Source organism: Kalmanozyma brasiliensis (assembly GCF_000497045.1).
Source record: "Kalmanozyma brasiliensis GHG001 unplaced genomic scaffold PSEUBRA_SCAF1, whole genome shotgun sequence".
Lineage (NCBI taxonomy): Eukaryota > Fungi > Basidiomycota > Ustilaginomycetes > Ustilaginales > Kalmanozyma > Kalmanozyma brasiliensis.
The window spans coordinates 1,021,019-1,048,847 of NW_015961948.1; the positions used below are offsets into that span (position 1 = coordinate 1,021,019).

Consider the following 27,829-nt stretch of genomic DNA (forward strand, 5'->3'; position numbering starts at 1 on the left):
AAGTCGAGAGACAAGGCTTTCGGAAGTGGTGGTCGCTGCCTCGCGCTCGCGAACAAAAGGAGCAGGCGAACGCCGCAGTAACCCGTCCCTTTTTTTCGCCATACCGGAGGCCCTTTGTTCTCGTTGCCGGTTAAAATCCAACCGCGACAATAGACGAAAGACTGCCACATGTCCGGATGTGCTTTCAACGCTGGCACCGAAGAGCGTGGACGCATCGGCTGGATGCAGGCACCGGCAAAAGGATGGTACATAGCCCCGGTCGAGCTTGGGAGGATGACAGGATGCAGAAGCAAAGTGAGCGAAGACAGGGGGGTCCATGGGGCCCCTTTGTCTGTCCAAAAGCGCAGTTATGGGAACCGAAATTTGGCCGCGGCAGGCAACGATCGCCGATGCAGCAGTCTGCTGAGGCCTAACACGCTCCAGCAATTCAGGTTCGTATTGGGCCGATGCGAAGCCGACTAACGCTCCCCAAATCGGGATAGGAGACCAGGCGTTGACCGACCGGAGATGCCCGGGGGAGTTGAAGAGCCTTGCCCATCCGACGGGCCGCAAAAGGTGATCGTACACGAGGTATAGGAGTAAGCAATGCGCAGAGGCGTGCGTAGGAAGTATTTGTGTGTGCCTTGCAGAGATCCGGACGTTTGGAAATGCAAGGAGGCGTTGCGAACGCAAACGCAATGCAGCTGGTGCATGCGCCAAGGCGTTGACGCTGTCATTGAGTGACGTTGCGCTCGGAAAGAAAGCCCCGTGTGCACAGCTATGGCAGGCATTAAAGACCCGTGGTCGTGCTCGCGCGATGACTTAGTTCTTAAGCGAGGCTAACTTGGAACTCCTGACATGGGCTTGCCGGTGGCATGACAAGCTGGTCCCTGAACCTCGCTTCTCCCGCTTGATGGCTCGTGGACGAGCTTATTGTGCGTTGCCAGTTCACACAAGAAGCATGGTCCCCTCTGTGCCTTTTGTAATTTAATCGTTCTGTTGGAAACGTCGGGCTTGTAGCCGGCTCGCTCGAGAAGACGCGGCGTCGAAAGCAAAGCCAGAGTTGTCGAACCTCAAGGCTATGATTCGAAGCCGCCTCCTATGGACTCCACCGAGGAGCAGAGGTCACGAAGATCGATCGCGAACTCGGAACGCCGAGGTCGTACTGCCGTAGCCGCACGGGGGTAGAGCCGTAGGAGCCAGGACCGGCGATACTCGTGCGAACATGGGCTGTTCGAGGGAGCTCGTGGGAGTTGCAGGCGTCAGATCTACGCTTGTCTGGTACCGCGGCTCGACCGCAAGACGGTAACCACAGTTGTCGGTCTGCCGATCTCGCTGCCAATAACGCATGCCCACAGAAGGCACGTGTCGGTTGTCTTCAGTGAGAGCAAGTGATTTATCCGGTCTTGACTTGACAGGAGGTTGTAGCGAAGGTCGAGATGCAGCTAACACTGCCTCAATGGGAGACACGAGGTTCGTCTACGCCGGCTAGCATGTTTGTGGTGGCGCCAATGCTGCCAAGAATAAGCTTTCGTGGCTGCTGAAGCATCGATGGCTTGCAGCTTGTAGATGACTAGGGTTTGGTCGCGTTCCTCTGCGATGGCCGAGCCAATCGAGGAGGATCTACCGCAGCACGTTCCGCGCGCTCGTGCCGCGCTCCAAGTGTGAGAGTCAGGAAGTGATCGTGCATCGTGTTGCCTGCATCGACAACAAGCGGCTTGTCGACCCGGACCTCGTGTCTTGCTGTCAGGCAACAGGGAAATCTTAAGCTCGAGCCCATCGAGGTCGCTCGGTCAACGACATGCTCGAGATAGCCTGAACAAGAACAAGGATGCACCACCGACAAGCTGTGATACTTGGCGAGGACGTGCTGAGCGGAAGAGACTGGTAAAGCTGCTGGTCGAGTGCCGACCAGGACTGCTTGGGCAGGGATGCTGCAGGTCAGAGACAAATTTGCGTCCCGTACCAAATAAGATGCATATGAGGTTATTTGCCATTCTCTCCCGGCAGGCTTGCCGAACGGATATCGAGCCTTGCGGCTGTTGGTCGAGGCTAGCTTTGATTTTTAGATATATGAGAAAGATTCGCGTGATTTGCTGCTGAGTTCGGTTTCGCGCTGTTTCGATATTGCTAATTGAGACGAAGTTGGCGCCCAGCGACTGCATCGAGCAGCAGCAGCAGCAACCCCACTGTCCATTGAGATTGCATCACCCTCAGACTCATGCAGAGTCGACTGGCCAACCCACCAACGAGTAAGCATGACCCTCTGTCTCCACACAGTTTGCGATGCAGCCTGTTTTTGTTTCCCAAACCCTAGCGCCACAGCCACAAAGATGCGCAATGCGAGTCGGCGGGCTGCTCATGTAGATTCGAAGCTCGAAGGAGACTCGAGCCAGCTGTGTGTGGTCATTGTTCTCTCCCTAGCCGAGGTGGGATGCTGTCAATAGAAATGTGTCAGAACGCTGATCAAGACCCTGACTGAGCCTGGGCATGACAAGAGCATGCATCCTCTCTCGGCTGCCCCTCTGCAAGCACGCCCAAACTGTGATTTGGGTGGTGCTGACACTTCGCTTGCGGCTGCAATCGGCTCTCCCTGCCCTTTTCTGAATCAATTTTGGCTGGAATTCAAGCAGCGCTTCCCTTGTATTTCAACCCCCGCTCAGATCCTCTTACCCTTGATTCACCCTCATTCATCTTACTCTCCCCGCTCACAGCTGCTGCTGCTATTTGGTGCTGCTCACCCTCTGCCGACTGCACCCTGACTTGGACCCCTTGTCCTCTCTGCTCGTCACATATTCTCTCCTGGCAGCCAACGGGATCTTTGCGCTCTTGCACCGCATCGCATCGCATCTTCAGCATCTCTTCCCCCACTTTCTCCTGGCTGCTAATGCATCAGTGTTCTTAGAGCCTGCAGGCAGCTCTCAGGCCCTCCTCCCTGAGCGGTAAGCTGCCCTTTGACCATAGTCCATCTGCTCTCGACTAAGGCCACCTAGCCACCATCTCGTCCTGCTTCGCTAGTCGATATAGCACCATCTCATCGGCACATCACAATCCTCGGGCCCCTCGCTTCCACTTCATCATCTGCTCAAGAACACGACTGACACCTCGGCAAGCACACGGATCGACTCCTGCCGACTTCATCCTGCACGCAACTCGCTCCCAAGCGGTCCTAGCCCCCGGCGCTAGCCATTCCGTGACGATCCCATTTCTCGACGGTGTACACCTTCAAACTATAAGAGCAGCTGGCTGCGCTTGGTCTTCCTTAGCATCCTCCTCCATCATCGCTTCCTCTTCTCCATCTTAGGCCGTCAGATGCGTTGCTATCCTCGGTAGCTCTCGACAAACAGCTTCTTCTCCGCCACAAATCCGTTCACTACAGCTCCCCGCTCTCACAACATGGACTCCGCTGCCTATCGAGTTGCATCCTGCAGCGCCTCCAGCTACGATTCCGCAAGCATCGCTTCGTCTAGTACGCATGTTGCGGTCCACGCGCCCACATCCGACGCTCGACTCGCTGCCGACGACCACAGAGTACTTCGTCCAGGCGACTTCAAAAGGGTCAAGAGCCAGGTCAGTCTACGCTCCAGACCCGTTTCGCGCAAACCCAACCCAGAATCACCCACTCTTGCTGCGCCATCGACATCCTCACTCAACGACCCACCAACCCCTCAAAGCGATGCATCCACTTTGCCTCTGGACTTTGACCTTGTCATCCCTACCACACCCAAGGAACTCGCTCAACGCGAAACCGGGAGTCGCGACACCTTCGGACCTTGGCACGACGATGCTGACGATCTGACTGTCGATGCGACTGAACTCAACGAAGAGCTGCTCAGTGCCATCGACGACGAGTCCGTCTCTGGACACGTGCTCGCGGTCGACAGCGAATTCGATCCCATTGGATCCTCTGCAGCACCCATCACACCTTCAGCTTCTTCTTCTCCGCACCTCGACGCACATGCAACCCAACTCAAGCAGGAAGCCGAGCATGCTTGGGCATCCTATCGTCCCCGCTTGACTCCGCAGCAGCACAGTCTACCTTTGCACAAGCACAAGGTTCGCAATTCAAGACCTTCGACCTCAGCACAGCCTCCCAACATACCTCAACGGGTCACTTCCCTGCGCAGATCATCTTCCATTGCTCTCAGTGCCTCGCTCGCATCCAACATGGGTTCACCAGCAGCCTCCGCAGGCTCTGCATTCAGCAGTCCATCCATGGCCGCCTCCATCCTCTTCAGCCCCTCTCCTGCCAGCTCACACGCACGAATGGAAAGTCAGACGTCCCCGCGTCTCACCTCGTCTACAACCTGGGCAGGCTTCCGTGGCCCGTACCCTGCCTCGATCCTTTCCTCTACAACAGACAGCAGTCACCCGAGCTTCCAGCACAGCTTCGAGAGTGGCATGAGACCTCTTCTTGCCAACAACTCTGCCTCATCAACTCGACCGCACGGACGCTCGACAAGGCCGCTGACCGTAGGCAGTCCGCCCAAAGACTATGCCGACGCTTCCGACGTCGAGCATCTGCGTCCACACACGGCATCCGTGGCCTTCGCTCTGCCTGACACGAGCAATCTTCTTTCTGCCGAAGAGAGGCGTCAGCAAGTGCGCAGGACGAAGAAGCTCACCCAGATGCTCGGCGAAGAGATGCTTCTGGCGAACAAGACCCTCAACGTCGAGTCGCAGTCCATTGGCACAAGCTCCCATGCGCGCCGCAAGCAGCCTCGCGCGCAGAGCATGGCGTTTGGCATTGATTCATACAGCAACCCTGCCTCGAGCCCAACCCTGCCGTCCTCCGGCAGCAAGACTCGCGCCTTGTCGCAGAAGCTTCTCCTCAGTCGTAGTCAACGAGTCAAGAGCCTGGATCGTGCCTTCCCGGATATGATGCAAGCTCCCACTTCGGCGCCAGCGAGCCTCAGTCGTACAGCAGCCGCCATTCTTGGCCTTCCGCATCCCGACTCCTCCGGTGCGTCCGCTCGAAAGTCTGCCGAAGAAGTGCTTGCCACCGATGAAGAGCTCGACACGCTTAGCGAGCTGCAATCCAACCATCTGATCCCATCGGGACTGGAGGAGTTCAACGAGCCCACCCCGCACGTGGCTCAGCTCGCAGCATTCTCGGCCGCGGCCCTCGACGAAGCTGACTCGCCCACGCTGCCCCACGACGGGCCATTCCGAGCTTCGGATCGATCGACAGCACTCGCCGAGTCGGAGAGCCGCAAACTCGCCGCTGTTCGCGAAGAACGTCGTCGTCGGGTCGCCAAGATGTCGCGCTGGCTAGGCGAGGCGGTGCCTGCGGAGCTCATCCACTCTGGTGCCGACCATGCGGTGATCCGAAGCACTAGCGCCTCGCAGGGGATGTCGATCGAACACAGTCACGACTCGACTGCGTACGCTGCTAGCTTGCGCTCCTCCTCCAGCTGCAATGGCAAGAGCGAAGCGGAGAGGAAGTTGCAGTCGTTCATGTCGATCGATAGCTCGGATGAGGAGGGCGATGATACGCCTGTTAGGGTGGGCCGGAAGCATCGGGGTCTTGCTGCACGGTCGCCGGCGAGCATCGCTGCCAGCTACGAGTACGACCGGGCGCGTCTTTGTGAGCTCGCCTCAATGCTCGACGGCACACGCGATACGATCCTCACCACCATTCGACCGGCTCGCGCATCAGCCACGTCGCCCTCGATGACGAGCGACCTGAGCCCATCCCTGGCTCACGCATCAAGCGGGCCGGCTGGGGCATTCCTCGACCTCTCCGGCTCGGAATCCGACAGCAGCACCGCCGAAGACGAACCGCGCGAGATCGATGTGTACCCAACAACGCTCCGTCGACCGCACGATCGGTCGCTCAGCAAGCTGTCGAGCTTTTTTGGCTCGACACCGCAGCAGATTGTCCGCGAGCAGGCCGGGATGACCGCTGCGGAAGGGTTGGGTGTCACGCTTGGGTCGTTGCATGAGGAGAGTTGGGAGACGGGTGTGAGGGGTAAGGTTGGGGGAAGGAGGGTAGGGGTTTGAGTGGTTGTATTTTTACGTTTCTTGCATGCATACACATTCTTTCGCACTCAGCCGCAATGCACACGTTTGCACTCAATCACAACGCGCACGTCTCCAACAGGCGGATGTGGACTGGTCTGATTGCAACGGTCCGAGACTGCGTCGCGAGCTCTCAATGGTCGATATCCTCCCAAGCCCTCCCTACGGTATGCTCGAGGTCGGCCTCGGTGAGCTGTTTCGTGGCGCTAAAGTAGCCCGCTTGGATCTTGGCGTCGATCTCGACCCTGCTATCTGCGGGAATAAGTTCCTCTGGCAACTCGTACCTGTTCTTGATCGTAATACCGCTGTTGACCGCCGCATCGTGCTTCATGTTGCTCATCGAGATCCAATTCGTAATGTTGGTCGCTCCGAGCCAGTGCAGGACGTCCGGCATGAGTGCTTGGAAGCGCATGTCTTTCACGCCTGCAATGTTTTCCGTTCGCTTGAAGTAGTTGGATGCCGAGTCGGTGCCACGTTTGCGCGCGTTGTAGACGAGGTACTTGGTCACCTCGCCGAGAGCACGACCTTCTTTGCGGAAGTAGATCACTGCTCCCGCCCCGCCGCGCTGGGCTGTCTTGATGCATTCTTCGATGCCGAACAGCAGGTAGGGTCGACAGGTGCAGATGTCCGAGCCGAAGACGTCAGAGCCGTTGCACTCGTCGTGGATTCGAACGGTTACCTCCTTGGTTGGATCACGAAGGTCTTCCGGTCGGCCGAAGATGTATACGGTCAAACCGGCGATGGGGGGGAGGAAGACCTTGAGGTCGTGTCGCGTGAGAAGTTCGGGGTAGGATCCACCGGTGTCTTCGAAGATCGCCCTCCTCAGCGCGCCCTCCGTTACGCCAAGACGCTCGGCCACGCCAGGCAGGTACCAAACGGGATCCACGGCTGCCTTGCTGACACTGACCTCGCAGCCCGGGTCCACATCCGCCGCTACACCCGGCAACCGGATCGACTTGTGCACGATCTTGCCGTCGATTGGAAAAACCCCTGAGGCTTGGGCCTTGTCCAGCTCGGGCATCTTGATGTGCGCCTTGGTCAGCGATGCGGTCGGTCGAATGTCAACACCGGCATCGAACTCGCCGCGGAACACCTGCGGCGCGAGATGCCCCCACGGGTCCATGGCGACGATCTTGGTGGGGTCGAACCAGGACGGGTTCGGGGGGATGTCAAATGGCGGTTCGGTATTCGTATAGTCGGGACGATGGTTCGGGTTGAGCTGGCCCATGGCGATGGCGAGTGAGCGGTAGATGGAGTAGGAGCCACCGTAGGCGCCGATTGCGTTGCGGACGCGGATGCTGTTCGGGTGTCGGCTGGCGACGATGGGTCCACGCTGCTTGAAGTCGGTGGCAGCCCAGTTGAGCGGGAGGGGCTTGATCCCGACTTGACCTGGGTAGGTCGTGAGGATGACGCGCGAGGAGTAGTAGCCCGCTGTCGAGGTGGTGGTTGCCGTTTGGGAAGGGGAGGAGGCGCCGTTGACGGGGAGCTTCTTGGCGCCCAGGTCGGGAGTGCTGATAGGGCTCGGACCATTGGTCTGTGGGACCCCTAGAGGATGCGCGGGCGGACCGAGGGGCTGCGGTGGGGGAGATGTACCGAAGGCGAACTGATCGGCTGGCTGAGACGGGGAGAAGCTATGCGCGCCGAGAGCGGTGAACCCACTAGAGCTCTGACGGCGAGCGTACGACGAGGGTGATGGGAGCGCTGCTGCGTTTTGCAGCGAGTCGACCTGTTGTATCACACAGAACGGATGAAAGCTTAGTCAGGGTCAAAACGGTGACGAGGACGTGTTGTAACCGCGGCTTAGCGTGATCACCTACCTTGGCCTCGAGGTGCGAGTTCTTGACCGTGAGCTCGGTGAGCTCGTCAAGAATGCGGGCGAGGAGCGTCTCGGTGGACGCAGTCATCTTGGTCGGTTGCGCCGTCGATGCGTGGATGTGATGGTGGACGGTGCGTGCTGATCGAGCTGAAGACAGAAGAGAAGCAACGAGGAGAGGGACCTGCTCAGATGGTGGTTGCTGGATGCGAGACTGGCAAACGCAATCAAACTAAGTTATAAGAGCGGAAGCTTGACAAGATAGTGTGAGTGCTGCGGATGGTCGGCTATCAACGCTGAGGCTACAGTCAATCGGCGGTCTCCGAATGACCTACGCCAAAGCATATCAAGCACAGCACCATCAGAGAGGGAGGCTGGGCAGCCTTGTCCCTGTGTTTGCTGAGCGGGGCACGGATCATTTTTGGCAGGGCGTGACTGCAGCTGCAGCTGAACCCTGAATCGGTTGCAGCGTGCCGCGCCTGTGGGAGAGAGAGGGTGGAGTAGATAAGGGTCTGCCGGGCTGATGCCTCGAATTTGCATTTTTCAGCTCTTGGGCTGTGAGGACGACATCCGAGCTTCCGCTTCGCCCTAAGCTTGGCCCAACCATTGACTCGAACCGACACTGATAGCCAGATGCTGCCACAAGTAAGCCCATCTGTCCCGAGCCTGAGGGTCATATTGATGTCCTTCAAATGGACCTTGACCGCGTTCAGGAAGCACGGTCGGCTCGAAGCGAGCCGCCTTCGCCGAGCAACCCCCGCCACGCCTGCTCAAATCGCTGTCTCAGAAACGCAGCTTGATAAGAGATATAGAAGAAAGGCTCATCAAAGATCGTCCTTGTGCATCGAGAGGCTCGTCAAGTGACCCAGATCCCGATCGTGTCACTCTCAGCAACCGATCGTGATCGTTTGAGATCGTCTCACAATCGCATGACGAGGCCTTCCAACACAGGCAGGCAGCTAAAGGCAGGAGAAGCTCTTTTCATCGGCCGTCCTCGTATCGAATATCTCTCCGGACACCTCATTGCATCGTTCTCGAGCGCCGGACTTGTCGCCACGAGCCGCACGTCGTTATCGTGGTCTTCCATCGAGCCGCATTCGCTGCAAGATCGTCGCTGCTGTGAGAAAGCGTTCTGATTTGGTAATATTGCGCAGCGTAAGGGAGATGAAGACGTTATCCACATTTTCGGGCCTGCGCCTTGGCCTACAAACCTACGGGTTCTGGTACAAGAATGGACGACAGGTGGTCGCCGTGATGGTGATGAGGGTCTAGGTTCGTGATGCGCGCGCTGGGCTCTGCGCAGATGTTCGAAGATGCCAACATGGCTGGTCAGAGCCCGCCGTCGGAGACCCAAGTCTCCGTTCAAGCTCGCCTCTTGAGGTTGGTGCTCAACCACTCAAGACCCTCATAGAGACCGTCACCGCTCGTAGCGCAAGTGGCCTGGATGAACCATTGTCGCTGCCTCAAGCTGTGCAGGCCGAGCTTGTCGGTGATCTCGGCGGCGTTCATGGCGTTGGGCAAATCCTGCTTGTTGGCGAACACGAGCAGCAAGGCGTCACGAAGCTCGTCCTCGTTGAGCATGCGCTGCAGCTCCTCGCGGGCCTCGGAAACACGCTCTCGGTCGTTCGAGTCGACAACGAAGATGATGCCGTGCGTGTTTTGGAAGTCTGTACGTCGCGAAAGGCGATTATGTTCGGATGGGTGTGGGTCAAAGCGAACGTCAGTGCCCGGGTACGTCTAGGCCTCTGCAATCGCGGTTCGCCCAAGGATGCGATCGCTGAATTCGGAACTCACAGTGCCTCCAGAGAGGTCGGATCTTGTCCTGTCCTCCGACATCCCAGACGGTGAACGAGATGTTCTTGTACTCGACGGTCTCGACGTTGAAGCCTGCGGGTCGCCAATGAACAATGCAATGTGATAAAAGATCGGGAGTCAGCTTCAACAGCGTCGGCAGCATGACGTCCGGACGCGATGGAAGAGTACTTACCGATGGTAGGGATGGTGGTGACGATCTCTCCGAGCTTGAGCTTGTAGAGAATGGTGGTCTTACCGGCGGCATCGAGTCCGACCATGAGAATTCCTGTGCAGCAGAGTCAAACGCAATACGGCGAGACGAATGGTGAGTAAGGAGTGGTCGAGGGGCCGATTCGATCACGGTAGGCAGCGAGACAAGGGCGTATAAGCGACCACCTTCCAAACAGACCGTGTGCAGCTCTCCTTCCTGCAATCCTTTTACCCTTGCAGGCTGCCTCAAGACGATACCGAAGAGGTGCAGGTAAGGCGCTGCAAGGACAGGGAAGCGCATCGGATCTGCTTGGAGTGGTCGTCGATCTGTCGTGTGTCTGCGAGACGCGGCCGAGGAGCGAGATACTCACGCATCTCCTTCTTGCCGAAGAGGCCGGAGAGCAGCTTGGAAATAGACATGCCCATTTTGACAAAGGTGTTTCTCTAGACCGAGAAGGTTGCGGGCTGTGGACGAGTTGCGACGACAAGGCATAATGTGAAGACGAGCGAGAATGAACGGGTTGCGATCAGCAAAACAAGGTCGGCGAAAAAGAGATAGGCACACGTCGGCTGACCGTGTCTTTGCGAGAGATGTGCCGATGCCGGTGGTGCTGTCGGAATTGATACGAACGATCAATACAGTGAGGGTAGTGGGCGGATGAAGACCGAGGACCGTTGAATGGAAGGAGCCGGATCGGTCGAAGAGAATGATGGTGGTCGTGGCGGAGCTTGATGACATTGACGAAGTCGAGACTGCACGCTACGAGAGATGGCAACAACTGTGCGTGCGTGTCTGCCTTGCCTGACTTGGCTCGAGAACGCACTCTGAAGCCTCGCGAGGGAGGTGCTGCTGCTGTCGCTGCTGCTGGCTGCCCCTTGAATTAGAATTTCTGAAATTGGAAGACTCTCGCCGAGTGGTTTGCCCTTTCGCTGTCGTGGCGCGGCGAACACGCTTGCTTGCGTGGCCACCTGAGCTGACTGTAAAGGCGCGCCTCGAATTCGAATTGAGAAGGCCAGATTTGTATTCGATCCGTCTCCCGTCTTTGACACTTTGATTGCCAAAACCGCATATTGAGCTAGAAACCGTGCACACCGTCTGAAATCGAAGAGACTGACCGAGCGAGATCTTGAATTCAAAACTTGGCTCCACGATAACAACACCGAGACCTCGTCGATCTTCTTCCAGCAGATCTCCCGATCCGTCAGATCTCGAGCACCCAGCGTGGTGCTAACTTAGCTGGCATCGTACTTTGCTGCCTCTCCACCGATTGACTCGTCGACGTCTAGCTCGACCAGTCACGGCGAACGCTCGCGTGCGTACATTCGAAAGACGGTCAAAGGCGGCAACGACGGTGGGATCGTTGGGAGTCAACAGCAAGCTCCTGGAAGACAATGGCAAGACAGAGAAGCAATTCAGCTGTCAAGCCCAACCGAAATCAAGACGCGCTTATCCATCGGCTGCTCGAAAGCGTGGTTGATGGCTTCGCGAAGAGGGACAGCTTCATCATGCGGCAGGATCGAGAAGTCCTACTCATTCTGGGAAGATCAACTCACCTAGTCAGAGGTAGTCGCAGCTCGTTCTGTCCGATCGAGCATGCCTGTCACCTGCGCATTCCAGTGAGAATCGCCCCAAAATTTCTCCGGTCGCGGCGTCCTTTCTGCCTTGCTGGACAGCTGCATCTCAATTCTGATATACCCGGTCCTTTGCGACTTGCCATCCTCCAAGCCTCATGTTTGCCTTTCCCCTTCTGCCTCCGTCGCCCTGCACTCCTCTCATGCCGAACATCTGGTCCGGCCTGGTCTGGTCCAGGATGCTTCATCGCTAAGCGGGATCTTGTTACGCCTTCCGCCATGCATCTTTAGTCCTTTTCGTCCAGTGGCAGCTCTGCATTTCTCATCGCTTGTTCGGCACGATGTGAAGTAGCAGAGAGCCATCAGTGTCTCACAACGAGGTGCTCAGCCATTCTGACCTTTCCGCCACAGAAACAACGAATGTCCGAAGCTGGCAGGTGCTGGCATTCGAAAGCTACCAAAACACGATGCCTTCACAAGGTATGCTTCAATTGAGCGTATCGGCCCTCAACTCCGGCTGACCTTCCTCCTGATGAGAGGAAGATACCTAGCAGAAGAGCTTGAGCCTAAGCATCCTACATATACTCATGGTCAGCCATGCCCGTTCGTGTGAGACGGGTCGTTCGTCCCTGCCCTCCCCTCCAGTTGCCCTCCCCTTCCCCCAATTCCCGAAGCCCCGTTTCCACGGTAGAACACAGCATTCCACGCTCCTTATCTCATCACAGTCCTTACTTAACCTCATACATTCTCCCAAGAACGCTGTCAAAGCATCGCTATCGTTACTGGCACTGTCTATCTCACTCTCAACGCCGAGACCGTACACAGGATACTCTTCGAGCCTTAAGGAACTCTTTCACTGCACAATCTTATCTCTTCACCTTTGCTCGGTCAATTCTCTTCATGATGTTATCCTTCTCATCCCACAGGCAAAGCTGTCCGAGGCCAAGCAACATTTCCTTCAAGCGCAGAAGGTCCGAGGAAAGATCGATGCCGTCGCCCTCGTTCAATAGCTCGATGTCGCTAGGTAAAGTCGAAGATGTTTTCTTTGACTCGACTCGAGCTGTTGATCGGCTGCGCCATCACTATTCCCCGACATCCACACCCGGTACTCCCTCTACTCTGCGTGGCGGGAGCTCACCAGTATCTAGCGCGGAGCGCCTGCCAAGCCTAGCGGAACTGTTCGACCGCGACATTCTTTCGCCTCGAAGCTGCCGGAGTCTATCTCTAGACTCGATGCGTGCCGAGTGGAGTGGCGAGGCTATGCGTCGTGCCAGCTCCATCTCTTCTGCTTCGTACAGACGAAGCCGACTTTGGATGTCGACATTTCATCAAGACGGTCAAGCTGCCTGCATCGGCTCGCCTGCTACCCCATTTCATCCCTTCTGGGCTTGTACATCGCCACAGGAACAGGCATCGCCGAAGACTGCATCGCCGGCCGCCACCACCTACGACGACGGTGAAGGCGATGCGACTCCTCGAGCCCCGTCGAGCTCTCACTTCAACTTTCCGGAGGCTTCGAAAACGATAAGTCCTCCGAGATGCCCTGGAGCCCCTCTGATCGGAGTCCTGGGCTGCGGTCATCTGCACGACGAACCATGGCAGCAAAGTCTTAGCCCCGGATCTTTGGGCTCCTTTGAAGACAAGGCGGATCAACGACCCCGAGATGGTCTCAACCTTTTGTGTATGTCGGCCGAAGACCTCGTCAAGGACAGGGCCGCCATGGCGAGGCTCGAGTCTGAAATGCCAAAGGTGACCGGCTTAGCAGGGCTTGGTCTCTACATGGACGAGGAGAATGTACGATCGCCTTTCTGCAAAGCGGCGAATACCGCTGGAGGATGCATTGAAGCGGGAGCAGCCTTCCCTACTAGTCGTACCGGCGCAACTGATCAGCACACAGGCTTGACGCCGATGGTCAAATCCGCCAAGATATTCGGGACTTCCGTCACCCCCACACGGACCGAAGCAAGCACATCTCCTTGCTCTCAAAGGATCCGTTCGTCTAACAAAGTCACACAGGCAACGCCGTCCAAGACTGCGGCTGTAAAGACACACGAAGCAGTCATGACGCCTCTCCCCAAGTCTCGACCCATGTTCCGCTTTGACACGGGATCGGGCAAAAAGTCGTGCAAACCCAAAGGCCACAAGATGAGCCCAAACTCGTCGCCATGGGGCGTCTTTGGCGCCAACGACGAATGGAAGCCGTTGGCCGCTCCTGACGTGTCTCGAGCTCTGGCTGACGCCAACAAAGTGGTCGCGGAGATCGCAATTGCCGCTTCCGTCCCCTCGTCGCCTTCGCCGAAGTCGTCAGCCTTCAACAAACGACACGTGCAAAGCATCACGCACGCCTCCAGCCCGTCCAAGCGTACACGCACGGTGGATTCGCCGGTTTCGTCATCGCCTTGCAAGGAGAATCTCGATCCTCTATTTCCGACTATGTATCCGTCGATGCGAGCCTACACGCGATCAAAGGCTCCTCGCGAAGCTCCCACCGCTCTGCCTCTCTCAACCGTTCGCTGATCTTGATATCATCTCTACCTCGCTGCACACTATTCTGAAGCATGTCACTCCGTCTATGATGTCCTTTGAGCACTGAATACATATATCATCTAATCCACGATATGTGAAGCCGGTGATTCCACCACATAGCGCAAGAAGACGATGAAGGAAGCCATGCCGCTCGAGGCTGTCCAAGAGAAGAACGCCTGTCAAGGGTCGAAGTAGATATCGGCGATTTGACCGATTTTGACGAGATGTGACGTTTTTGAAATTTGAGCGTTCGCGGTGTGTGTGTTGGTCTGGCAGAGACGCGTGCCTCGCGTGTCCTTTGCAGTCACACGAGAAGCCAGCAGCGAGAAAGAAAAGGTCGAGCCAAGCCGACGTGCGGCCGAGCCTTGTGCAGCTCAGATCGTCGTTAGCGACCTCGAAAGAGGAAGGCGGGCATCGAGTCGTATGACGTTGAATGCGTTCTCAGCAAGAAGCCGCTCAAAGCCTTGTGGTAGTCTCAGGCGGCTTTCCTACTTCAGTGAAAGCGGAGTCGGCTTTAGATGCGCGACTGCCGGTCCAGTGAAGGCTTGCTTGCACGCTGCTTGCACGCAGCAATGCTCGAGCAGATGAGCTAGCCAACGGCCTTCCACTCGAAGCCGTGCATGTGACAGTATCAAAGAGCCAAGAGAGTGTATGCGTTTGATCAAATGTCTCGCCGTGCTGCCAACAGCGAGGCGTGTGTGGGTGGGCGTGTGGAGCAGCCGACGCGAGTTTTGGAGGGACTGAGCGCGGTCAAGAAAAAAAACAAGGCAGCAGCTGCAGTCTCCTGAGAAAGAGGTATTCAAACGAATGTGCCTGAGTGACAACACAAAGTGGAAGCCTCACCTCTCTCTCTTCCTCCTGTCAACCCTCTCTCATTCTCTTGAACGCAGCTCACATCATCCACCTGCGCTCGTCACCTTCCTGGGAAGCCACTCCGCCTGTACTTCTCTCAATCACCGCCCGTCGACTCGCTGCAAAGGCGCCAGCCACATCTCGGCGCAGCCTCGTTGTTTCTGGAAGCTCGCCCCTCACATACCGGGCAGTCCTCCCCTCTCGACAGTGCAGCTCTCAAATCGCCGACAGCCTTCTGACAGGTATATAGTCCGACTGGCATCACGATCAAGAGCTCCTCTTCCCTGCCATCGGCCACCCAGCATCCACCCCAGCCACGCTTTGACATCTCACCCGTCCCAAGCTGACACCACCTCAACCAGCAAACACCACCACAGCATTGTGCTCACTGCCAACCCTTTCTGCCAACCCGGTGTGCATACACCCTCGCCTTCTCACGCACACAGCTGCTTAGCCTGTACGCGACAGCATACAGTCCTGTCGTTTCACCAGCGATCCTTCCAAACAGCTTTGGTCGCCGCCGTTCCTTCAGCACGGTCTCTTTCTGAGCCCTTTTGAGGCCGTCTCGGCAATCTCACCACAGCACAACCCTGCCATCCGGCTCGCAAGCGTATGCATTCCTGACTTGATCCGATCGACGTCCGTCACGTCTGGTCAACGACCTTGCCCATTCACCCGTCCGTAGGGCTTTGACGACGCGGCCAAACATGAGTACCACCCGGGATCAGCCTGTCTCGCGCATACCCCTCAGCGTCAAGAACATCCCAACCCAAGATGCGGTCAACCGCGACGCTACGCTCCTTCGGAAGCCGGCATTGACGCAGCAGCCACCCAAACAGAGCATGACAGCTGCAGCAACTCAGTACGCTCGTCCTCGCACCAATGTCTCTCGGCTGCCCAGCTTCGTGTCGCGCTCCCATCTCGGACTGGATCGATCCAACCAGGAAAATGTCCCCCTTGTGGCGGCGAACGCAACGCCAAAGAAGCGCGCCATTCCTATCGACGAATCGCATCCTCGCAATGTAGTCGTCGACAGCCCTAGCAAGCGTAGCCGTTCCTCCAAATCAGGCACCGACAGTAGCAACACCGAACAAAGCGTTGGTGCAGCCCTTGCCAGCGACCTCAACGGCATCCGTGTCAACGACTCTCGACGCTTGCCCCAGCCCTCGCAAGCAGCCGAACCCCCGGCACGACTCCGACGTCCCGAGCAAGCGCCTGCACCGACTACCTCTGCCACCACCTCCACTTCCGTCAGGACGAACCGTACCCTTCGTGAACCAACCGAAGAGTTTGCGCCCGAAGCTCGTCGACGTCAGAGCGAGCAAGAAGTCTGGCGACAAAAGTTCACACGCGCCTTTCCCAACTTTGTCTTTCACTTCGATTCCGTCGACGACAGCACGGCTCGCAAGTACACCGCTCACATTCTCAAGCTTGGCGGTCGCGTGGAACCCTTCTTCTCGAACAAAGTCACGCATGTCATCACCACCAGGCGTGTCCCTGATGGATCTGCACTCGAAGAAATCAACACCAATGCAGGCGCCGCAGAAAAGTCGAGCGCACACAAGCTCTTTCGGCCCAGCTTCTTGGCCACTCGCACATCGACGGTGAAAACCGGAGCCAATGCCGCCCGATCTCGCCCCATCCCCCTCTACTCGGAACGCAACCCTCTTCAGGAGCGGCCTGCACGCCAGTACGGTCCCAATGACCTTCTCATCAAGGCTCAGGGCTTCGGCATTAAGGTCTGGCAGTTCGAGAAACTTCAGAACATCCTGATGCGATTGATGAAGGTCTCGCCTCGCGATCTCGAAGCATCCACCAACGTCAAGCAAGATCTCTCGCAGATGCTCGAGAAGGAAAAGGTCTTTGGCTCGACCGAACGAGACCCTGCCGCCGCCAGATCGACGTGGCACTACTTCGAAAAGTCGGCTTGCTATGTTCTGGTGGAAGATGCCACCCTCGAGTATCGACCGATCATGTGCACAGAGTTCCAATATACCCGGGAGGACAGGGCACAACGCATTCCCCCACCTTGGCCCATGGTCTACGGTCAGACGCCAGGACGATGTCCCTTTACCTATTACCCGCCAAAGAGGAGTGTCCCCAAGGAGGAAGAGGGCGAGGGTCCATCGGCCCCTCGCCTCAGCGCCCAACTGAGTCTTCGTCGGGCCGTCTCGCTCAACAACATGGCCCGCTCCAATCTTGGACCTGCATTCCGACCTCACGTACCGCCCATTCGCACTGCTAACGACACGAGGCAGCAAGACTACCCCATGGCGTCCGGCAACAGTGTCTCGATCACATCCAACATCGCATCCACCACGTCCAACATTTTCACGGATCAGCAAAATGGAGCGACAGTCGGTCTGCCCCAGAACCGTCGCGTCGCCGAGCTCAACCGCAGGGTGCATACATCCAACGCGCCCATCCGTCCACCGCGCATGCTTCACGCCAGTCCTGCCAGCGTGCTTGCCGGTAGCGCTGCAAGTGGTGTTGGCATTCGTCGCGACGGCGGCAGTCCTTTGCCCGGTAGTCCCTTGCCTGGCAGCCCCGCGGCCCAGCGTGGCGACGCCGAGCAAGGCGCATCCGTACGACGCATGCTTGGCCTCGAGGACAAGGAGCGTCGTGTCGACACCACCATCCCCGGCGCTGGTAGCGGTCTTCAGCGCAGCGTCAGCACCAGCGCGGTCAACAAGCCAGCTTCAGCCAAAAAGCCAGGATACTGCGAAAACTGCCGCGCCAAATACGAAGACTTTATCGAGCACATCTACGACCGCAAGCACCGCAAGTTTGCCACCAACGAGGCCAACTTTGTCGACATCGACGCGCTGATCGGGCGTGTTGCGCGACCGCTTCGGCCCGTGGCTGTGGAATACTACGGCTTTGGGTTGGAGGAGATCCCGTCGTCGCAGCCGGAGGAACGTGGGGCGACGTATGCGGAGTCCGAGGAGGCGAGCGTCTCGGCTGGGTCGCCTGAGGTGGAGGGCGACGCTTTCGACTGCGTGCTGCGCGACGAGCAGGAGGCCGACGACGAGGAAGAGGAAGAGGAGCAAAGAGAGGAGGCTCAGTGGCAGCCTCAGCCATACGACGTCATGATCGCTTAGCATCCCACTCCCACTTCGTTTCTCTGCATGCAGCAGCCACGCATTCACACACGCATCTTGATCCCACGCACCAGCATCCCTTCAGATCTTCTCCCCCACAAACCCTTCATCATCACCATCGCATGTCACACCCCTTCCGCTCGCATCATTTGTCACTTTCTCATTGTTCACTTACGCATTTGCAATTCAAGGGTTCCGATCACACGCTGCTGTGCGCTCTTCTCCTCCCGCTGGAGTCAGTATGGGCAAATGGGTATGGGTATGAAATTGCAACGAGATGAAGGTGTGGGCTCTAAGCAAATTGAACGGGTCTGACTACGCCATCTTCGCCGATGATCCCGCATATCGGCGAACCATTGATACTCTGCCAAGTGATGACCTCTCCTGGTCTGGCCATTCTGGGTTTGGGTGTTTTGAGGGCTTCCTTGGGAAGGTCGGGTTTGAAGCTGTCCAGACTGGGTGCCTTCCCTTTCGTCGGGAGGGGGGAGGATGGGGCTGCCGTTTTGCCCTTTGTCGGCTTTCTTGTTCTCCCCGCTGTTCGCTTCGCCTCCTCGGTTTTGCTCCGTTTGGCCTTTGCGGGTGAGCGTTCCTCGCGGATCTGGTCCCATTCCTGCTGTGTCTCGGCGAGGTGAGAGACGGGTGCGTTGGACATGAAGGCGTGAATGTTGGCGCCGTACTGATCGATGAAGTCGGCGAGGCTGAGATCGCGGACTGCACGGGGAATGCGTTCGATGGCCAAGCGCATGCGTGTGGTGGCGGACTGGATGGACATCTCGAGCGATGCGCGGAGGCGTGATGTCCGCGCTTGCGTTTCGAGGTCGTAGTTCGACAGGAAGGCGCGGATTTGGTCCTCCGGCAGACGTTTGGTTGGTGACGAGGGAACCGGTGTTGTTGCTCGTGAGTCATCGGTGGTAGCAGACTGGACCTTCTTCGACTTTGTCGTCTTTGATGATGCTTTCGATTTGGACGATTGTGTCTTTGAAGAGGCAGGGGCGGCGTCTAAGGCGTCACTGTTGGGCGCATTGCGCTCACCGAGCACCTTCTTGGGCTCTGCTGTGCTTTTCGCGGTCTTCTTCTTGGCGTCAATGACATTTGTTGCGTCGATATTCTCGTCCAGCACAGCATCCGATGACGCTTTCGAGGACGCCTTTGTTGTGCGCGTCGACCTCGTCGCACGAGTGGCCTTTTTGAGGGGCATGGTGGATCTTTTTCGATGTGGGTCGGTCGGTGTAGGGTGCGCCAGTAGTATCAAAGCTTCCTGATAGCGAGAAACAAGAGACGATGTATGCGATGCCGATGCTGTGGATGCTAGGGAACGAAACGGATGCGAAGTTATAGATGGTGGTTGTCGAGGATAAGAATTGCATGCTGCCAAGGTGTCGCACCAAAAATGTGAGATTCGCACCTTGTGACTTGGGGCGTAACCAACACCGCGACGCGGCCACAGAGCTTCACGTGATTCACAGCCTCGAAGCCAGCAGCGCCATGTGGAGGATTTTTGAGCCAAAATCCTCAACGCCAGCCAGCGCTCAGGGCGATCTTTGTCATGAACACATGCACACATCCCGCGCTTTGACATGATCTGCCGGTCGCTCTGTAAGACGCTGTTCTGACGTCCACGGATCGCTTTGAGACGAGCAAGGCTCTCAGAATGATGGGCGCTTAGTCCAGGCTTGATATGAAGGACAACGCAATCAAGAGGGCAGATGGCCCTTTGTCGCAGCAGCCAAAGTCTGACAGAAAGAATATGAGAATGATCCGAATTTGGGCGTTGGATGACGCTGCGACAGTCGGCTTTCGCACGTGCATGATTCAGGCTGTTGATTGCGCTCAGCCTCTGGTCCCTTTCTTCCTTCTTTCTTCTTGACTTCCTTCTCCATCGACGCGACCACCATAGTCAGCAAGATGAGGCTCATAGCAATTCCGCTCGCACGGGCGAGACCCACCTCGCATCCGATCTCCACCTTCGTTGCACAAACCGCCTCGCGAGCTGCGGAAAAGGCGCTAGCCGATGCGGCGGCAAAGAAGACCGACGGCGCCAACACGCCCCAGCTACCCTTCACAACACGGATGCTCAACAAGGCATCTGCCTTTTGGATGGATCTCGGGCGTACAGATCAGACGAGCACACTGGATTGGAAGCGTAGGACGTACGTGACCGGAGAGAAGCTCATGGACCGCATCGAGTATCAGGAGTGGGCACTAAAGGGGATTGACCCAGCAATGGGTCCACATCTGATCAGAGGGCAAGCAAAGGATGCTGGAAATCAGGAGGCGGGGACGGACATCGCAAAGCTCGACCACGTGCCGCTGCTGTACCCGCCCTCGCTGCTGCAGCCGGAGAGGCTGCTCAAGAACCTCAAGAACTTGACGGACCACCGAACCCCACACCACTACAGGCGATTCTGGTACTGCGTGGTGGGCATGCCTATCACCATCCCTTTCGCCTTGATTCGTGAGTACCCTTTCTCGCTGATCGTCTGGAGCTTGACTCGTGTTGCTGATTCTTATACTTCTTCGCTTGCTCTCCGCCCGCAGCCGTGATCCCAAATTTGCCATTCTTCTATCTCGTATACCGAGCATGGAGCCACTGGAAAGGTAAGCGCACACAATCAAGACTCTGACCCGCCTGACTTCAAGCTCGGTTGAAACTCACACCTCTCTGACCACTCCTTTTCCACGACAGCGTACAAATCCTCCCAGTACCTCTCGACATTGATAGGCCAAGACCGCGTCCACCCAACCGAGAGCAAGGAGCTCGATTCAATCTTTGCTCAGACCTCGGCGCCCTCCGACGCAACACCATCAGAAGCATCCAGCGAGAAGTCGACAGCGCCCGAACCGGCTGAAGACGAGCGAATGCTTCTGCTGAAACATCACATTCCGATGCTGATGGACAAGATGGAGTTTCCCGAGTGGGTCAAGGCGGATCTCCGGAGAGCGAGGTTGCAGGTCGACAAGGCTGTGGCCGAGAACAAGCTGGAGGAGCTTGAGAGCAGCGCCGAGGAGGAACATCCGGAGAACAAGAAGTGAGAGGCTTACGGAGTAACGACCCGGTCTCATAGAAATGTCATCTCACTCCTCACTCGATATCTTGATCGACTGCTGAGCGTGAAGGGAAGGCATTCACGATTGTATTGGGAGACTTCAGAACTCGAGAGGTGGAAGCTCAAACAAGCCTGTAGAGCTCGAGCGCTTGACCTCAATCGGGCCCGAAAAGTCGACTTCAGGGTCGATGTTCTGTGCGGCCAAGAAGCAAAAGGTGAGCCGGGTCAGCTTTGCACCTCCTCGTCGTTCAACTTGCGCCGTAGTTTGTCACTCACACCGTAGATATGCCCAAAGACCGTCCCGATCGCAGGGTCAAACTGCAGCTTGATCGGAGTCTCCCGCTGCCTGTCGACGCTGGAGCGCTTGAACGAGTAAACGTAGAGGCTGTCACCGCAGCCGCTGCTGGAGCTGAAGAAGCGTTCGAGTGTACCCGGAAGCTGGTCTGCGGAGGAGAGGTGAATGAAGCCGTCCTTGGTCTGCAGTCGTAACAAACATGATATGTCAGTCAGTGCAGGGCGCAAAAGTCGGAGTGAGGTGGGGTGCACGACATACATCAAGCGCAGTGCCCGCCCAGTTGGTAGTTGGCATATCCTGCTTCTCCTGCGGCGTCAGGATCTTATACAGCACCGTGCTCGTTGTTGGGTCCCTCATCTTGACGTGGTCGAGTGTGATTGTGGTGAAGGTGTCTGTGTGTGACAATGGCCTTCTCCGCAATGCAGGCGTCACTTCGCTCTTCTCCGCAAAGCGTTCTTCTCGCTCCGTCTTCCGATTTTTTGAGATCTTCCTCCACCCCGCGAGAAGGTGACACAAGCCTGCATGCGAAGAAAGCAAATCCTCGACTCGACCTTCTTTCTCATCATCACCTTTAAACCTTGCGGAGCTATCGAGACGACAAATACCAAGCTCTGCCCATACGCATCAGGCTCACAACTCGGCTGCATACGACTTGCAGACCGACAGAGCTCGCAGCTATGGCAGCCCCATCGACGAGCAGATCCGATGCGGTCGACGCTTACAATAAGGCCATCACAGCGCTGCGCACGAAATCCTCACCCGACACGCTATCAACCATCCCTTCCCTCAATGATGACCCCGATACAGTCGATACACTCATTCATGACTTCCTCACTCCAAGCGTCAAGCTCCCTGCCTCGGAGCTGGCACGCTCCCAAGTCCACTGGCAGCGCGAGCCCAAGCTCGAACACATGCTTTGGGCCGAGCCCAGCACCTCACTCCACTCGCTCGAGTTCGTCCGCGCCGGCCTTGAAGGTCGGATTGTCTCGTATCGCGAGGTGTCGCATACTGCTGCGCCGCTGCTGGACTCCAAATCATCGGCTTCGATGGCGAGGAAGCCGGCCACCTCAAGCAACTTTGTGAGGGGCAAGTCTGCATACGTCCCGTTCGCACCCGGCGGATTGGAGAATGAGGTCATGAAGGATGCAGATGGTACCGAAGGGGACGATGAGGACCTGTCGGAGACAATACGATCGCAAGTCGCCGATATGGAGGAGACGTTGAGCTCCGGGAGAGGTCTGCGCTCGAAAGCGCCCGGGCTGAGCAGAGGTTTCATCGATCCCAGCGAGGAGGTGCTTGACGACGACGAGGATGCCGAAGGTGCCTCGATCAATCTCAGGGACGCATCACAAGCCATTGACGTGGGTCAAGGTATGGCGCCGATCCCTGTCTACCGACCCATCGAACAGGATCGCGCTTCTGCTGTTCGCAGCTCCAAGACCAACGGCGACGTCCCCAATCACTCCTCTCTCAGCGCTCACGACGCCGAGCTGGACGAGCTGCTACCCGTCGAGCGACCTCAGCCCCTCGCGCGCGCCCGCCGCACCGCCAAGATTGAAGCGAAGCGCGACTGGGCGCACGTCATCGACGTCAATCAAAAGCTCTCCAACTTCCACGAGCTCGTTCCTCAGATGGCGCATTCCTTCCCATTCGAGCTCGACACATTCCAAAAGGAAGCCGTCTACCACCTCGAACAAGGCGACTCCGTCTTCGTCGCCGCACACACCTCCGCCGGTAAAACCGTTGTCGCCGAATACGCCATCGCCCTCGCACAAAAACACATGACGCGCTGCATCTACACGTCCCCCATCAAAGCCCTTTCCAACCAAAAGTACCGCGACTTCAAGCAGACCTTTGGCGCGGCCAACGTCGGGATCCTCACCGGCGATGTGCAGATCAACCCCGAAGCCCCCTGTCTCATCATGACGACCGAGATTCTGCGCTCGATGCTCTATCGCGGCGCGGACCTGATCCGTGATGTCGAATTCGTCATCTTCGACGAGGTCCACTACGTCAATGATCAGGAGCGCGGCGTTGTCTGGGAAGAAGTCATCATCCTGTGTCCGCAGCATATCAATCTCATTCTGCTCTCGGCGACGGTGCCCAACACCAAGGAATTTGCAGATTGGGTCGGGCGCACGAAGAAGAAAGACATCTACGTCATCAGCACGCCGAAGCGTCCTGTTCCGCTCGAGCATTTCCTGTACGCTGGAAAGGAGATGTTCAAGATCGTCGATGCGCGCGCGCAGTTCTTGGGCAACGGGATCAAGGAGGCTGGCGAAGCGCTGCGACGCAAGCAGGATAAGGAGCGCGAAGCCAATGCTGTCGCTACGGGCACTGCCGCTCGTGGTGGCCGCGGCGGAGGTGCTGCCGGATCCAACTCTCGGGGTCGCGGCATGGTCCCCGCCCGTGGCGCTCGTGGGGGTCGTGGCGGTGCAGCTGGTCGTGGCGCCGCCGTGATGGGCGGTGGCACCGTCCGCACCGGTCTCGACAAGAACCTCTGGATTCACCTCGTCGGTCATCTTCGCGCACACAACCTCCTCCCCTGCGTCGTCTTCGTCTTTTCCAAAAAACGATGCGAAGAGTACGCAACTAGCATGCCCAACACCGACCTCAACAGCGCCGCTGCCAAGTCCGAGGTGCACATTCTCATCGAGAAGTCCCTGACGCGTCTCAAGGGCAGCGACAAGGATCTACCGCAGATCAAGCGGATGCGGGACCTACTCGGCCGCGGTATCGGCGTGCATCACGGTGGCCTCCTTCCGATCGTAAAAGAGATCGTCGAACTCCTCTTCCAGCGTGGTCTCGTCAAAGTCCTGTTCGCTACTGAAACTTTCGCTATGGGCGTCAACATGCCTGCTCGCAGTGTCGTATTTTCTTCGATACGCAAGCACGACGGGCACGGATTCCGAGAGCTCCTGCCGGGCGAATACACCCAGATGTCCGGTCGAGCAGGTCGTCGTGGCCTCGACCCAACCGGAGTCGTCATCATCAACGCCGCCGACCAGCTCCCCGAAACAGCGGTATTGCACAAAATGCTCCTCGGCCAACCCACCAAGCTCTCGTCCCAGTTCCGATTGACGTACAATATGATCCTCAACCTCCTCCGCGTCGAAGCGTTGAAGGTGGAGGAGATGATCAAGCGCAGCTTTTCCGAGAATGCAGCGCAGAAGATGCTCCCGGATCAACAGAGGAAGGCGCAGGAGCTGGAGAGGAAGTTAGCTAAAGCACCCCGCCCGAGCCCGCCGGAGAGGGACGAGCAGCTGGCGACGCTGTACGACCTGTGCGCGGCGGTGGTGAGCAGCAACCAGTCGGTGTTTGAGCTGGCGTTGTCGCATCCGCAGGGGGCCAAGGTGTTCGGTTCCGGCAGAGTGGTGTTGCTGCGGGATGGACATTTTGACTTTGACGTTGGCGTCATGGTTCGTCAGGTGGGCGCGGCGGAGTTTCTGGTTCTCGCGGCAGTTACAACGGAACGGAAGAGAGGCGATCTCGACCGTGCCGATCCCGACGGTGCGGGTGTGCCACCTCTCTGGCCACCCCAGGTACAGCCAGTGGAAGCGGAACTGGTGTACGACCTTCGCGAAGTACCCCTCTCGAGCATCGCCCTCATCACGGACCAAACGATCAAACTCGACATCCCCCTGATCACGGCGCATCGAATCAGCGCCATGAATCGCGCCCTGTCGCTCCTCGTCCCTCTGCGCGACACCTTCCTCACCTCTCCCGCTCGCGAGGTCGACTGGAAGCTCCGCAGATTGGATTTCCAAGAAGCTCTCCGTTCGCGCGATTCCTACGCCCTCAAAGCCTCGCAACACACCTCCCTCCTCACCACCGCCTCCTTCTCATCCGATTACGCCCTGGTTTGCTCCTACAAATCGATCACCCGATCCTTGGAGGCGACAATCCGTCTGTCGAGCGATGAAAACCTCGAACTGCTGCCGGACTACCATCAGCGCGTATCCGTTCTGAAAACGCTCCGGTACATCGATCCGCTGACCGAATCGGTGCTGCTCAAAGGACGCGTCGCGTGCGAGGTGAACAGTGCCAACGAGCTGGTGCTGACCGAGCTGATTTTGGAAAACATCCTCACCGACTATGCGCCCGAGGAACTCGTGGCGCTTCTGTCGATCTTCCTGGCGCAGGAGAAGACGGAGGATATCCCGGAATTGACCGGTGCGCTCGCGGAGGGGTACGCAAAGATCGTCGGTATCGCAGAAAGAGTCTCGGCGGTTCAATTGGCGAATAGCTTGGCGAGCGAAGACTTTGCCTTGCCCCAAAAGACGGCGTTGGTCAACGTGGTGTACGAATGGGCGAAAGGAACGGATTTCCAAACCATCGCCGGGATGACCGATATTCAAGAGGGTAGCATCGTCAGGGTCATCACCCGACTCGATGAGACGTGTCGTGAGATTCGCGACGCCGCAAGGGTCATCGGCGACCGCGATCTGGGTGACAAGATTCAGGTCTGCCAGAGTCTCATCAGGAGGGACATCGTCTTTGCTGCCAGTCTGTACTTTTAGCATGCTCGCATTGCAACTTCTCATCTCAGCATCAGCTTGTGAGGCCTGTCATCCAAGTTCAATGCCGATGTCTGATCAACCGTCGACTTGGGACGTTCGATGGAAAGAACGACTGTAATTGAAGCAGCGAGCGAGACGACTGACAAAGAACGACTGCGGTGGAGACTCTCACCCGATCGTGTCATCTGGACCTCCTCACGCAACGGGCGGACCACCGGGCACATCAAGCTCTCCATGCTTCTTCGTCGCCACCGCATCCTCTCCCACCTGCTCCGTCCGCTCAGCAGCCGCGTTCAGCGTCTCATCGTGCTCAGTCGCGGCAAGATTGCTCGCCTGAGCCTTGAGCAGCGCATCATCAGCCGGTTGCGCCGTCAACTGCGAATCGATCACTTCTGTACTTGTCGATGCCTCTAGCGGCTTCTCGGGCGCGTTCACCGAGTGACCTGCTTCCGAGCCAATCACGGGCGTGGCAGGTTCAGTGCTGCCATGTGCCTGTTGAGAGCCGCCGAGGTGGGGCTGGCTGCCATTCGCAGTGTGCTCGCTCTTGGCGTACGCCTGGAGGGCCGCATTGGATGCCGATGCTGAGAGCGGAATGGACAATTGTGTAGCGACCGTCTTTTGAGAAGGCGTGCGGTGCAGGCTGAGGCGGTCCGAGGGGGCGCCCGGTCCAGCAGAGGTACCTGCACCGTACATGGCCTGGTGCGAGTTCTGGCCGGTCGCGCTGGCCGCGATCGAGTCGCGCGTTCGCGAGGACGAGTCGCTGCCACGCCGGCTGAGCGGAGGCAAAGCCATCAGGGAAGCGTAGGTGTCGCTGCTGTTGCGACGGTCGCCCATGAGACTGCCGCCGATGCTCCTTGCTCCACCCAGGCTAGGCGCGTGATGGTGACTCCGGCTGGCCCCCCCAAGACTCATGCCGGCATTGGAGGAGGCGAGAGTCAACACACTGGCGTTGTCGGCGGGAATTCCAGACGGGTGTGGGTTGTTGTTGGGATGCGGTCTGGTGTGGGAAGGTACGTTGATGAAGGCGGGCCCATGCTCGCCGGCGATGCTGCTGGTGTTGCCAGTCTGCCCACTGACGCTGCGAGACCCGCTATCGGATGCGATCTGGGTCGTGACGCCGTCGCGAGGCGCAGTGGTGCGACGCTGCGAGGTACCAAAGGAGTCATCGCCGCTGCCCTGGCGCGGCTGAGCGATGTGGGTGGTGGGAAGGATCGTAGGCTCGCGGGTGTCGAGACTCATGAGCGTGGTAGGCTTAGTGCTGGCGCGGCTCTTGGTCGTGTCCAAGGTGCGGTTGCCAATGGAGTCACGACCGGCCAGACTGCTGGCGTCGTCCGTGTCTGGCTCGAAGTCGTTCGTGGGAGCGGTCGGTGCGTTGGAGATGATGGCGTTTGGGGTAGGAGCGGCAGCACCGTCTGCGCTGGAGTTCGGAACCGCGCTCGAAGGCAAAACGGGGTCATTGACAGTCGAAGGAGGTGATGCGAGCGCCTTGTCATGAGCAAAGGTGTTCGAGGAGAGGGCACCGGGATCTTGCTGACTTGAGATGGCCGCAGTGTCTGGACGAGGCGACCGGGGCAGATCGATCGCGCCGAGCGGCTCCTGACTTGGGATACCGTCCAGCTGCGGAGGAGGCGTCAAGCTGCCCTGTGCAGCGACGCTCTGGCCGGGCACAGCAAGCGTACTGGCGAGGCCGTTTGCCTGATCCGAGCTGAAGGCCGAGGCGAACTGCGGCTGCTGACCTGTCACGCCCGCACGCTGAGCACCGCCGTTGAGCTTGGGCAGTGTCGACGACTTGCTTCGATCATCGACTTTTGATGCTCCCTTTCTTGCAGGTAGCGTTCCGCCTACGCCAGCTGAGCCGTTCGCCGAAGTACCATCAGAGGCATGAGCTGCATCGCTCGGTCTCCGTCCAAACTTCTTAGAGAACCAGCTGCCAATCGAGTTCTTTTTCTGGCGACCGTGGTGTGGCTGTGCCGATGCTGCGCTTGCTCCTGCCTGAGCGCTCATCTTCGTCCTCAGAAAATGTATACGGTCGAGCGAGCTAGGATGGCGAGCGGTGACGAAGAGCTGTGGAGATGATGGATGACCGTCAAGGAAAAGGA

General features: G+C 57.9%; 10 protein-coding genes across 10 annotated transcripts; 5 read left to right on the forward strand and 5 right to left on the reverse strand.

Moving 5' to 3' along the window:
- Nucleotides 1-3,375: 3,375 nt before the first annotated feature.
- On the forward strand, nucleotides 3,376-5,982 carry PSEUBRA_000404 (uncharacterized protein; the record flags this gene model as incomplete). Its single annotated transcript, XM_016436015.2, has 1 exon — nucleotides 3,376-5,982. One exon carries the CDS (start codon nucleotides 3,376-3,378, stop codon nucleotides 5,980-5,982), a length of 2,607 nt encoding a protein of 868 aa, XP_016294993.2.
- A 151-nt stretch (nucleotides 5,983-6,133) lies between these two features.
- On the reverse strand, nucleotides 6,134-7,904 carry PSEUBRA_000405 (GTP cyclohydrolase N-terminal; the record flags this gene model as incomplete). Its single annotated transcript, XM_016436026.1, has 2 exons — nucleotides 6,134-7,726; nucleotides 7,818-7,904. The coding sequence occupies 2 exons, from the start codon at nucleotides 7,902-7,904 to the stop codon at nucleotides 6,134-6,136; spliced, it is 1,680 nt and encodes a 559-aa protein (XP_016294994.1).
- Nucleotides 7,905-9,175: 1,271 nt separating this feature from the next.
- On the reverse strand, nucleotides 9,176-10,243 carry PSEUBRA_000406 (Small GTPase superfamily, ARF/SAR type; the record flags this gene model as incomplete). The annotated part of the gene is made up of 4 exons (XM_016436031.1): nucleotides 9,176-9,480; nucleotides 9,608-9,700; nucleotides 9,801-9,893; nucleotides 10,189-10,243. 4 exons carry the CDS (start codon nucleotides 10,241-10,243, stop codon nucleotides 9,176-9,178), a joined length of 546 nt encoding a protein of 181 aa, XP_016294995.1.
- Nucleotides 10,244-13,450: 3,207 nt separating this feature from the next.
- Nucleotides 13,451-13,906, forward strand: PSEUBRA_000407 (uncharacterized protein; the record flags this gene model as incomplete). Its single annotated transcript, XM_059464374.1, has 1 exon — nucleotides 13,451-13,906. The coding sequence occupies one exon, from the start codon at nucleotides 13,451-13,453 to the stop codon at nucleotides 13,904-13,906; it is 456 nt and encodes a 151-aa protein (XP_059321051.1).
- A 1,568-nt stretch (nucleotides 13,907-15,474) lies between these two features.
- On the forward strand, nucleotides 15,475-17,868 carry PSEUBRA_000408 (Zinc finger, DBF-type; the record flags this gene model as incomplete). Its single annotated transcript, XM_016436004.1, has 1 exon — nucleotides 15,475-17,868. The coding sequence occupies one exon, from the start codon at nucleotides 15,475-15,477 to the stop codon at nucleotides 17,866-17,868; it is 2,394 nt and encodes a 797-aa protein (XP_016294996.1).
- Nucleotides 17,869-18,160: 292 nt separating this feature from the next.
- Nucleotides 18,161-19,066, reverse strand: PSEUBRA_000409 (Borealin-like, N-terminal; the record flags this gene model as incomplete). Its single annotated transcript, XM_016436022.1, has 1 exon — nucleotides 18,161-19,066. The coding sequence occupies one exon, from the start codon at nucleotides 19,064-19,066 to the stop codon at nucleotides 18,161-18,163; it is 906 nt and encodes a 301-aa protein (XP_016294997.1).
- A 707-nt stretch (nucleotides 19,067-19,773) lies between these two features.
- Nucleotides 19,774-20,901, forward strand: PSEUBRA_000410 (Protein of unknown function DUF2343; the record flags this gene model as incomplete). The annotated part of the gene is made up of 3 exons (XM_016436009.1): nucleotides 19,774-20,323; nucleotides 20,407-20,466; nucleotides 20,555-20,901. The coding sequence occupies 3 exons, from the start codon at nucleotides 19,774-19,776 to the stop codon at nucleotides 20,899-20,901; spliced, it is 957 nt and encodes a 318-aa protein (XP_016294998.1).
- A 114-nt stretch (nucleotides 20,902-21,015) lies between these two features.
- Nucleotides 21,016-21,567, reverse strand: PSEUBRA_000411 (Protein of unknown function DUF952; the record flags this gene model as incomplete). Its single annotated transcript, XM_016436030.1, has 3 exons — nucleotides 21,016-21,108; nucleotides 21,192-21,392; nucleotides 21,469-21,567. 3 exons carry the CDS (start codon nucleotides 21,565-21,567, stop codon nucleotides 21,016-21,018), a joined length of 393 nt encoding a protein of 130 aa, XP_016294999.1.
- A 320-nt stretch (nucleotides 21,568-21,887) lies between these two features.
- Nucleotides 21,888-25,730, forward strand: PSEUBRA_000412 (rRNA-processing arch domain protein; the record flags this gene model as incomplete). Its single annotated transcript, XM_016436005.1, has 1 exon — nucleotides 21,888-25,730. The coding sequence occupies one exon, from the start codon at nucleotides 21,888-21,890 to the stop codon at nucleotides 25,728-25,730; it is 3,843 nt and encodes a 1,280-aa protein (XP_016295000.1).
- Nucleotides 25,731-25,925: 195 nt separating this feature from the next.
- Nucleotides 25,926-27,734, reverse strand: PSEUBRA_000413 (uncharacterized protein; the record flags this gene model as incomplete). Its single annotated transcript, XM_016436020.1, has 1 exon — nucleotides 25,926-27,734. One exon carries the CDS (start codon nucleotides 27,732-27,734, stop codon nucleotides 25,926-25,928), a length of 1,809 nt encoding a protein of 602 aa, XP_016295001.1.
- Between the last annotated feature and the right edge of the window lie 95 nt (nucleotides 27,735-27,829).